At 42.7% G+C, this 12,021-nt stretch overlaps 1 protein-coding gene across 1 annotated transcript in view; it reads left to right on the top strand.

Moving 5' to 3' along the window:
* The window catches only part of Pou2af2 (POU class 2 homeobox associating factor 2), a 100,041-nt gene that overhangs the window by 63,062 nt on the left and 24,958 nt on the right, over positions 1-12,021 (top strand). Inside the window, exon 2 of the mRNA XM_050156209.1 lies at positions 9,428-9,537. Coding sequence (XP_050012166.1) covers positions 9,428-9,537 — 110 coding nt within the window. The remainder of the gene's footprint in view (positions 1-9,427; positions 9,538-12,021) is intronic.

The raw sequence follows: 12,021 nt of genomic DNA, 5'->3' as shown, positions 1-12,021 counted from the left end.
CTCCAGGAACATTTGTGAACTCTAAATACCACTCCGTTCAGAACAAAGAATATAGACTCTTCCAAAGGAAGAAAACTGTGGGATTTTAAAGAACTTATTCTAAGCTTTGCTAAACTTTATTTTCATGCCCCCGCCTGGGCTGTTGTCAAGCCACACTGCTGCTACAGGGCTGGTTTGTGCACCTCCTTTACTACCCTTGCCCGTAGACTCCCAAAACTAGAATCTTTACCTCCGCTTCCCTATGAAAGGACTCCCAAGTTCTAAGAACCTTTCCAATCCCACTGGCTCAAGTTCATCTCCCCAAGTTTTTTAAAAGTGTTACTGAGATAAAGAGATAGATAGATAGATAGATAGATAGATAGATAGATGATGGATGGATAGATAGATAGATAGATAGATAGATAGATAGATAATAGATAGATAGATGATGGATAGATAGATAGATAGATAGATAGATAGATAGATAGATAGATAGATGATAGATAGATAGATAGATAGATAGATAGATAGATAGATATAAGATAGATAGATCGATAGATAGATAGATATATGATAGATAGATAGATAGATAGATAGATAGATAGATAGATAGATAGATAATCATCTATAGATAGATAATATATAGGGATATAGATATCTCAACAACTTGTAGGAGTCGAGATATATATATACATATGCAGTTTTTGAACCTCTACTAAGGACCAGGGTACTTGAAATTGCTGGTTATCCCTTTTTCTCTGCCCCCCTTTCTTTCTTTCACCTCCCTGGTGCTTCCATATTGATCCAACACTACTGTTCTGTCTTTCTAGATTCTTCCCACAGTGGTCCTTCCATGGACCTTTCTTTCCCTAAGCATCTGTAATTAAATATCCTCTTCCTTCTTGTTGCAAGTTGTTCTATGGAGAGCACTATTTTCATAGCTCTAATTATAATAGTTTTAAAGACACACAGTGCCAACCCAGTTCTAAATTCTTGTTTCATCTACAGGACACTTTTACTTTTTTATTTGATTGTATCCCTACAACTTTAAAGTCAACATATTCAAAATGTTCTTTCCCTATCCAATCTTCATCATTCACTATTTGTTTTTGTGTGTTTGTGTGTGTATGTATGCATGTCTGTGCATGTGTGTGCACACACATGTGTGAACATGTATGTGTGTCACTTTGAGAGGCCTCTTAAATCTTCTGTCCTTTCTGGTCATTTTTTCTGCTGCATGCTAGCTTCCATTTTATAAGTTCCCACTCTCTCTGCATCCTCATCCGAACCCTGTTATAGGATCCACTCTTCCTTGAGTCTTTCAAATATTTTTCAAATCTTCCAAAACTATGACAATGGTCATAAATCTTTCCCACTATTCCTCTGAAGGGGCAGACAGGACTTTTCCTGTCTCTTCTCTCTCTCTCTCTCTCTCTCTCTCTCTCTCTCTCTCTCTCTCTCTCTCTCTCCTGTCCTTCTCTCTTTTTCTCTCTTCTCTCCCCTTCTTCCTCGCTTTTCCCATTCCCTTCGCTTCCTCAATAAAACTTCTCACTTAAAAAAAAATCTCTGTTAAATATTTTAGTGGCCTTTTTCATCTTTGATATCAAGTGTGCCCTACAATAATGTCTCAATCAATTTCTGAATGTGTAGAGGACAGTTGTCCAGTAACATTATGTCATACCATGACATCATACCACCGTAACTTGCAAAAGTACACTCTGTGATGTTTGCCCAAGGTTGAAATTGCCTAACAACTCATTTCCGTAGCTTGTTACATCACAAAACCATGCATGGCAGTATAGATTTCATTTTAATGTGCTATAAATTTTAATGGTATTTATTCACGTACATGCATAGGTGGGTTGAGGGGGCTACAATACAGTACACCATTCATGTGAAAGTCAGAAGACAACTTGTAGGAGTCAGTTCTCTCCTACTATATGGGACCTGGGGATTGAACTTGGGTTGTCAGGCTTGGTGGCAAGCCCCTTTATGTACTGAGCCATTTCACCACCCCAGTAAAATAAATTCCTATAGACATTTATTGGTTTACTTCAGCACTTGCATTACTATTAACAGCAATGATGAAACACTCTTTCTACAGATGTTTCCTTAGACACCTAGTGTGCGGCAGATACAGGCATCAGGGTATACTAGTGAGAAACCCTCTTCTCGCAAGGAACGGTCAACAATATGCTTCTAAATAGAAAACTCTATGGGACATTATAAAATGGTGGGTCCTAAACAGAAACCAAAGTACAGGAGAAGAAGTATCTGGAGTACATATAGGGACAGCGCAACATTTAAAATGCTTTCATGGAAAGGACCTTAACACGGGGGCTCTGAGCAAAGACAGGGCTGTTGGTCACAGGGGAAGGGGGATAAAGGACAGAGGAAGCAGGGCACTCAGTCACAGGAGTAAAGGATAGATGGACAGGGTGACCAGTCACAAGGCTGAGGGATAAAGAACAGAGGAAGAGGAGGCGGAGCAGTCACAAGCATGAAGAGGTATAGGAAGAGGAACATTCTGCTCAGAGGCAGTAGTATCCTCAGGCAGAAGCACTCTTGGTCCATTTCAGAGCCACACTAGAGTGCAGAGAGGGAGAGCACAGAGGAGCCAGCTAGCAGGGTCATCTGAGCCTCTTGTCAAGGCTTTGGGTTTCACTGAGTGAATGAGGAAGTGCTGTGTAGCTCTGAGCACAGCAATGACACAACTGGATTTTTTAAAGGACACCCCCGCCTCCCGTGGCTCCTAGCACCATGGCTCCCACTGCTGGGAGAATAGACTAGGGCCGGGATGAAGGATGGAAATGGCAAGCCCATTAGAACAGTAGTCCTCAACCTTCCTATACAGTTCCCTTCATACAGTTTCTCATGTGGTAGTGACTCCCCTCCTTTCCCCCACAGCGTCAAACTATTTTCACTGCTACTTCATAACCATAATTTTGCTATTGTTATGAATTATAATGTACATATCTGATATGCAGGATATCTGATATGCGACCCCCGTGAAAGGGTCATTCAACCCCAAAGAGGTTGCAATCCACAGACTGAGAGCTACTTTATTAGAGGGATTCTAGAATGATCTTCATGAAAGGACAGTATCTCTTCTGAAAATGAAGGAAGATTCAGGGCTTCTCTCACACTTCACAAGCAGTCTCTGTCTGGTCGACCTATCCTGTGGGTAGCATCCCTGTGCGTTTCTAAACCACTGCTTGTGAAGCGTGAGAGAAAGGGGAGTCGAGCACTGCTGTACGGTTTTGGGAGTGAGGGGCTAGGAAGGTGGTGTTGCCATCAGCTAAGACAGGGAAGCATTGGAAAGTAGGAAGGAGATGGTTTCTATTTGGACATGGGCAGGCCGAAATGTTTGCTGCAGATGCATACAGAGATGGTTTTCCAAACCTAAAGTGTAGGTCAGAGCCTGGGTGAGTGTTTGAAACTCATCTACATACAGGTTCATTTAAACTAAGAGCTGTTGCCATGTAAAAAGGGAATATGCGTTTGAATCCCTAAAATCCATATGAGGGGCAGGAAATGGCCCTGCATGCATGGTAACTCCAGCATGGTGGAGGGCAGAGACGGGTTCTCTGAGTGCCAGTGAGCTCCAGGTTCGATGAGAGACCCTGTCTCAAAGCAATAAGGGAGTGACAGCAGGGGACCAGACATCCCCCTGTAGATTCTGTACATACATCCACACATGTCCATGCACTATACATACATACAAACCATGTAATTAATTAGTTATAAAGGAAAACTGCACCAATGCTTGACCCCTTCCACACAAGCATGGCCTCTTCCTGCCTCTTCTCGTTGGCCAATGCATATCTACTAGCCCAAGGTCTCTCTCCTCTGACCTATCGTGACATCCTTCCAAGTTCCCTCTTAGCCTCATGCCCTCCCACAAAACTTGGCTTAGACATCCAAAGACCACCCAACTCTACTTCCTCTTACATGGAAATGCCTCACTGATCTCACTAAAATGGGATTCTGCTGTGTTTGAGACTTAAACATCCTCTATGGCATACAACCCCCCGTTTCACACTGAGTCAAGACCAATAGGTACATACGCCCAATTGTTTGATGACAAAACTTCCAGAGTTTCCATCTGGTTATTTTCTGTCTTGTGAACTTTATCCATCTGTTAATTATCATGTGATTGCTATTTAAATTATTTACAAAGAGCATGTTTGCCATAGGCTCCTTGGCCTGCACATAAGACAGAAATTGCTAGTTCAGATTCAAATAATCAATTTAAAAGTCCTTCAGAGAAAAGCAATGTCAAGACTGTCTGCAAGCACATGGGAAATCCAGCCTGGAACTCTTCTCCTCCACCCTCTCTTCCTTCCCAGGTCTGTCTGAGTCTGGGCCTTCCGTCTTGCAGAGTGGCCTCTCATTGCTCAGCAGGACTGCCGATGTTAGAGCTGACTCTGACTTTTGACATGTTGATGTCACATCTCACCACATACAGGAACGTCATAAAACCCTTCCTGCTGTGTCTGGTTAAGATTCAGGCACTTCTGATGAAATCAGAATCACCTAGAGAGCCAGACCACATCCCTAGGGTTTCTGACTCAATGCTCTAGAGTAGGGTCTGAGAATCTGCATCCCTCACAAGTTCCTGGTCACTGATGCTGAAGATCCAGCTGAGAAACTCAGTTGTATATTCTCAACTTGATGTGTCTACCAGGCTTTGACCCCTACTTTCTTCCAACCATTAAGATCCCCATTAACCTCCCCCTTGGGGTTACTCTTCATGCATAGTGTGACTGTCTTATTCACCCCTCCTCCATGTCCCATCTTTCTTTCCTTCTTAGAGGTTGAGGATCAACAGGCTTTTATCACAGTTTATTCCTTTTTCAGGACTAATTTCTAGCATTCCTGTCAAATACTTTACTTTTTTCTTCTTATTAAAATATCTTTAATTCTTTGTTACCCCTAAACATGTACATAGGCAGGAAAACCCAAGCAAACCTCCCCTTAATACTGAACTTCTCTGTGGCCATAATCCAATCCCTTGCTACTCTTTCTCTTCAAACTTCAAGAATGATTAGGACCCCTCCCTGTCTCCATTCCTCTCGGCATCCACATTTGACTTCTAGGCACCCCCACATTTTCAGTCTCTTTTGCTAAGGACCACACCACCCACTGAACTGGAAACACTTCTATCCTCATCTTCATCCTACCACATCAGATAGTTTTCTTTCTTTCCTGTAACGTCTCCCGCTAAGTTCTCGATGGGCACTGGTTCTTCTCCTCTTGATCTTCCCCCATCTTCTTTGTAAAGAAGTAAAATCTTCTCTCCCTCTCTCAATATTTCTTCAAATGAGAATATAACCTGGCTTCTGTCATTCATCTTCTGCTCCAGAACCCTGACCCTGGGTGTCAGGATACAACTTGGCTTCTGTCATTGATCTTCTGGTCCAGAACCCTGACCCTGGGTGTCAGAATACAGCCTGGCTTCTGTCATTCATATTCTGGTCCAGAACCCTGACCCTGCATGTCAGGATACAACCTGGCTTCTGTCATTCATATTCTGGTCCAGAACCCTGACCCTGCGTGTCAGGATACAACCTGGCTTCTGTCATTCATATTCTGGTCCAGAACCCTGACCCTGTGTGTCAGGATACAACCTGGCTACTGTCATTCATATTCTGGTCCAGAACCCTGACCCTGTGTGTCAGGATACAACCTGCTTCTGTCATTCATATTCTGGTCCAGAACCCTGGCCCTGTGTGTCAGGATACAACCTGCTTCTGTCATTCATATTCTGGTCCAGAACCCTTGCCCTGTGTGTCAGGATACAACCTGCTTCTGTCATTCATATTCTGGTCCAGAACCCTTGCCCTGTGTGTCAGGATACAACCTGCTTCTGTCATTCATCTTCTGGTCCAGAACCCTTGCCCTGTGTGTCAGGATACAACCTGCTTCTGTCATTCATATTCTGGTCCAGAACCCTTGCCCTGTGTGTCAGGATACAACCTGCTTCTGTCATTCATATTCTGGTCCAGAACCCTTGCCCTGTGTGTCAGGATACAACCTGCTTCTGTCATTCATATTCTGGTCCAGAACCCTTGCCCTGTGTGTCAGGATACAACCTGCTTCTGTCATTCATATTCTGGTCCAGAACCCTTGCCCTGTGTGTCAGGATACAACCTGCTTCTGTCATTCATATTCTGGTCCAGAACCCTTGCCCTGTGTGTCAGGATACAACCTGCTTCTGTCATTCATCTTCTGGTCCAGAACCCTTGCCCTGTGTGTCAGGATACAACCTGCTTCTGTCATTCATATTCTGGTCCAGAACCCTTGCCCTGTGTGTCAGGATACAACCTGCTTCTGTCATTCATCTTCTGGTCCAGAACCCTTGCCCTGTGTGTCAGGATATAGTGATATATAATAGAGTTTTATTCCATCATAAAGAAAGATGAAATTATGCTATTTGCAGCAAAATGCATAGAAATGGAAAACATAATATTAATAAAAGCAAGATAGGCTCAGAAAGACAAATGTGTGTTTCTCTCATTTGTGGATCCTAAATAATTACATAATACATAAATGTCTTTATGAAACTTATTAATATGTATAATGAATACATGCCAATAATTATATCACACACACACATACAATCAGTGTCATAGGGATTTCAATATAATTGTCTCAGCACGTTAGAGTATCCTGACTTGTTTATCCCAGTAGGCCAGATGCAGATTATGACTTTGTCATCATGTGATCTCATCAAACATCCCCGAGGGATTACTTCCTCTTTCCTCGTTTGTCATCAATATCATGACGGCTTCAAACTATGTCTTAGAGCAATGCTGGAAACATGAGGAATTCCTTTTAATCTTCCCCTGCATAACCTCGTACCTCTAAAAAATGTTCATGTCTGGCCCTCCTACCTGCCCTATGATCTTTTGGCTCAATTACTCTAGAATTCTCCAAACTGAACTCCCTGTGGCTTTGTGGTTCTCAAATCCACCTCCATCCTGTTGTCTGAAGAGTCTATCTAAAATGCAAATCGAAGCAGACCTGCCCTTGCTTAAGCCTCTAGTGGTTCTCTGCTGACAGGATGGAGTCCTGGCTGCTGCAGCAGACCAGACAGCATCATGGTTGAATGCTATTCCTTTCCACGTCTCCCTCTGACCACTTCCTCTCTCACACCTCGTTCTGTTCGGCTCCCAGGTCTTTACCTGCCTTGCCCTCTACACCTGGAATGTTCTTAAGAGCCTCCACTCACATCTCATCCTGCCCTTTCCAGCTCCCACCCACCCTGTCTTCACAAGGAAGGAATACAGCCCATGTTTCTCTAAATACTCCAGACGATTTTCCCTGTTGTACCTGGTGCATTTCCTTTATAATTATTTTAAGTTACTTCCCTCTCTACTAAACTGTATGTTCTCTTGTGCTCTATTGACAGAGAGAAAATACTGGATAAATAACTAATTAATAAATATATCTTATGCTTTATATTAGACAGTGATTAGAACAAAGTACTTTATTCCTCTTTAATTGAAACTATATAGACCAAGTCGTGTCAAAATTAGACAACAAGGACCATTGAAATAATCTTACTTTGTGGAAAGCAGACCGTGCGGTTTTATTCGAAGTAGGTGACTTTTGAAACCGACTTTTGTTTTCCCTCTCCGTCTGCATACAGGTGTTTTTATGAAAACTAAGTAGTTTCAAAGAGTTTTCAGATATATATATATATATATATATATATATATATATATGTTATTTTCCCTTATAAATCCCTGAAGACAGCTAAGAAGAAATTATAATCATTTCACACATGAAGAAAACAGGGCTGAAGGATCATCATTTTCCACAACAGTAACTAGTGTGTGGCAAAGCAACTCCTGATGATAAACCAGCAACCTCCCCTACCCATTACTTTGCCTATAACAGTTCTCTCTGTCTCTGTCTCTGTCTCTCTCTCTCTCCTCTCTCCTTCATTCCATTCTTTATGTGATAATGTAATACCAATTGGTTTGTGTGTTAGCTATACTCTAGACTTTTTACAAATCCAAGCAGATTAGAGCCTTCCATGTACCTCAGACACGTATACATGAGTACATTCTGTCATTTGCACAGATACCCAGTCTGTACCACATGAATTTGCTTGGAAGCCAGCAACACTTCAACTGAAGTGGATCACAGCCACCCGACCTACCGCAGCAATTTCAAGCTTAAGAATATTTTAAACTGTGTCTAATTCAGCCACTAACTCAGTGCTTGAACACACCTTCAAAATGGTCCAAGCAGGAGATTCTGCAGTAATTACTTGACTATCTGAATTCACCAATCTCACAATCGCTGAAGACAGTGCTGGCCAACTGCAGAGCCTTGGGGAGACGTTTTTCTATAAATCCACCCATCTGCCACTTATTGGCAAAGGTTTTGTCCTAGTTGCCAGAGCTACAAACTGACCTGAGTTTAAAATGCATCTATATTGCTATCAGTAGAGGATTTGGAAAATAACGTAGCCCAGTTTGCTCTTATATAAATGGATTAAATTAAATAATCTGTGCAAATTGGCAAGTACTATAGTATCTTCAACAACTACACAGAGTAAGTACTCAACACCATGTTAACTAAACCAATAACTCTTCTTAATCTTTGGTATAGTTTTATTTTGAGGGTGGGGGGGTGGAAGCCAGAGCCCACCATGGAATATCTTTCTCCATCATTTTCTACATTGTTTTTTAAAGCAGGCTCTCACTGACCCTGGAGCTTTCTGACTCAGCTAGAGCAGAAAGTCCAAAGGATCTTCCTGTCTCTGCTTCCCCATTGCTGAGATCACAGGCGTGTACCTCCATACCGGCTTTTTCTGGAGCCCTGCCCCCCACCAAACACAGCAAACACTTTACCACCTGAGCCTCTCCCAGCCTCCATTGACATAGATTTTAGCAGCAATTCCTTAAATCCAGTCATCAGATTTTCAAAGATAAAACACATTTAATGAGGTAAATAGAACCCCGATGACTTTCTTGTTAGGAACATAATCCCCGAACAACCAGCTTTGACTTTCTGCCACACATTCCCATACTGACAGAATGGGGTCGGAATGCAGTCTCTTAGTAACCTGGGTCATGCAAATTTAACTTCTTCCTGTGTAGTAAGAGGCATTATTCCAAGTTCATCCAACCCTTGATCTTGTGACCAAAGTATAAATTGTAAATCTTATTAGAACAAATTTTGACAAACTGGAGGGGAAATAAGAAGTCACTTTGAAGAGCCACTGTGTAGGAGATAGAGGCGTGTCTCTTCCATCTACACGGAGAGTGGGTAAATTTTCATCAAGCAGCAGGAAATAGGACTCATTTGAATCCATCTCAAATTCGAGAATTTTCCTCCTTCTAATGAGAAAGCAGCATCATGAGCTTCAACGTTTGGCAAGTGACCTGCTGGCCCCATCTATAGCTGATGGTGACTTTTCCATTTGCTTCAGTCTCCGGGGACTACAGCAAGCGCGTGTACCAGGGCGTGAGAGTGAAGCACACCGTCAAAGACCTCCTGGCAGAGAAGCGGTCCAGACAGACAAGTAACTCCAGACTCAACGTAAGTGCTGATTCGATTCCACCTGAGGGCCTGCAGGTCTGAAGCCTCTGTTAAAGTTCCCCCTCTCCTCTCCTCCTTTACCTGACCTCACCAGCTCTTCTGCCTCCTGCTTCTGACTGTCCTCAAGAGAGAGGACATGCTTTACCTAGGACATGCTTCAGAAATACTTTGACATTTTTATTCCTCCCTGCAAGGGCAATCTTTCCTCTTTGAGGACACCCATGTCATAGTATCCGGGGACTTGATTATTGACATCAAGTCTGTAACTCTGCCTTCTTAGCTGTATGTAGATATTGATGATACCAAAAGGTGTGAAATCTGCCCTAATGCACGCTGTACAGATACACAGCTCATTTTCTGCCTGTAGTGTCCTTATATGTGCCTCTTCTCTACTTAATTTGATGTTTTCCTGGGACTTTTTTATTAGGTTTCAAAATTCAGTGTTCTCTTGTTTGAAGCTGTGACTGAGCAATCCCCTCATTTGTGCACAGAAATGGTTCCTTTTGAGTAGATTCAGAAACACCCCCACCCCACTCTCTCTGGTTTCCCTCTCAGTCTGGTAATGATATTTTTAACACACCCTCCAGATGCTTCTGAGCAAGCACCCTGAGAAATACTGAATGGGGATCAGACAAGGAGCCCAGCTGCTCAGATTTCTCTTATAAGCTGTTCTGAGTGTCGAACTCAAAGGGAAGAGGCTGTTTGAAGAGAAGGGTAGCAGGGATGTGCATTAAAAGGTGTTCTTGATACAGAAGTTGATTCTGAAGCTGAGCACTTACATCATAGGAGTTGCTATTGGAGCAATATGGAGGGTGGTACCCACAATGCCAGCAGGTGTTCTGGAGGAAGTACTTCCCCTGTGTGCCCCATGCTAGATGCTAGATGTGACTGCTCCATTTACTCCTTGTTACCTACACATGCCCAGCATTCAGGCTATTATATTAGTAGAATGCAAGGAATTAATTTTTCATGCTAGCCTAACACCATTGCCATTCTCTGGTCCATTTTTGAGACCTGAGCACAGCTTATTAGGCACAGAGCAGAGCTGTAAGTACAGATGTGATTGACAGATAGGACTGAAGCTCAAAACACCTTCTGGGAGGCCAGGCAGTAGTGGCGCACGACTTTAATTCCAGCACTTGGGAGGCAGAGGCAGGCGGCTCTCTGTGAGTTCGAGGCCAGACTGGTTTACAAGAGCTAGTTCCAGGACAGGCTCCAAAACCTAAAGAGAAACCTTTCTCGAAAATCCAAAAACAAACAAACAAAAAACATACAAAAAAAAAAACCTACTGAGAATTTCAGAGAGGACTTATTATAAATCGCATCTGTTGGATATAGAATACAATGTATATAAACGGCCTGCATTGTATCCTCAAGCCCTGAGCCTTTCTCAAGCAGTGACTGGGAGATGTGGAAAAGTCCAGGTATACCCCATTTCTACTGTCCCTAGCTGAAGTAGTAAGCTAATTAGATCACACGGCTCTGGAAACGTTGCTGGAAAACTCACATGCTTTGGGGTGATGAACAGTCAGGCATTTGTACATCATGAGAACCCATAATGATCATTTCGGTTGCTTCATTTTTTTGTTGTTGTTGTTGCATTCAGAGACTTTTCCAGGGTCACATACACATATGGTCCCTGGCAGACAAAGGTTCTCTCTCTACTCACGTTCTTTCTATTACACCAGGTACCTTAATAAGGAGGAGGGCTGGCATTTATGGACTGTTATTTACATAACACGAAGGAGTAGCACATTCTATTTCCAGGGTCATATGAGCAATAGCAGATGAATAGCAATACACAGAAAATTCCAGAAGTAAAACAAAAACCATTTGTAAAATGGGGCGAGGAGGACAATGGGGAGAGTGTAGCAAATAAAAGTTCAAGCACAAACCTTGATCAATACCTACACATAAAAAGTGTACATTCATATAGCCAAACACTAAGCTGAATGCTTATGACCACACAAGCAATATGAAAATAGCTATATTTATGTGAGGATAGATTAAAGTATATTTTCTGTGTATTATCTCATTCCATGGGCACATTATCCTCTGAGATTTGCATTTACAGTTTCCCATTTTACAGATAAATATGATGAAAACAAGATAAAGGAAAGAACTGGTACACTGGAGAGATGGCTCAGAGGACCTGAGTTAGGTTTCCAGCATCTGAGTCAAGGGGCTCACAATTGCCTGAATCTCCAGCTCCAAGGGACTTTTCACCCTCCTTTGGTCTACATGGACACCCTCACGCAGACATGGACAGCCTCACACAGACACAGACATAGACATCCTCACACATACACAGACATAGACATTCTCACACACACACACACACACACACATACACAGACACGGACACCCTCACACACACACACACACACATGGACACTCTCACACACACAGAGACATGGACACCCTCACACAGACACGGACACAGACACCTTCACACAGATACAGACACCCTCACGTGGACACAGA

This window comes from Alexandromys fortis, unplaced genomic scaffold, assembly GCF_014885135.2.
Source record: "Alexandromys fortis isolate MF-2015 unplaced genomic scaffold, M_Fortis_MF-2015_v1.1 scaffold_89, whole genome shotgun sequence".
Lineage (NCBI taxonomy): Eukaryota > Metazoa > Chordata > Mammalia > Rodentia > Cricetidae > Alexandromys > Alexandromys fortis.
Note: the sequence above shows the minus strand (reverse complement) of the source record. Positions and strands in the feature narration are given on the sequence as shown.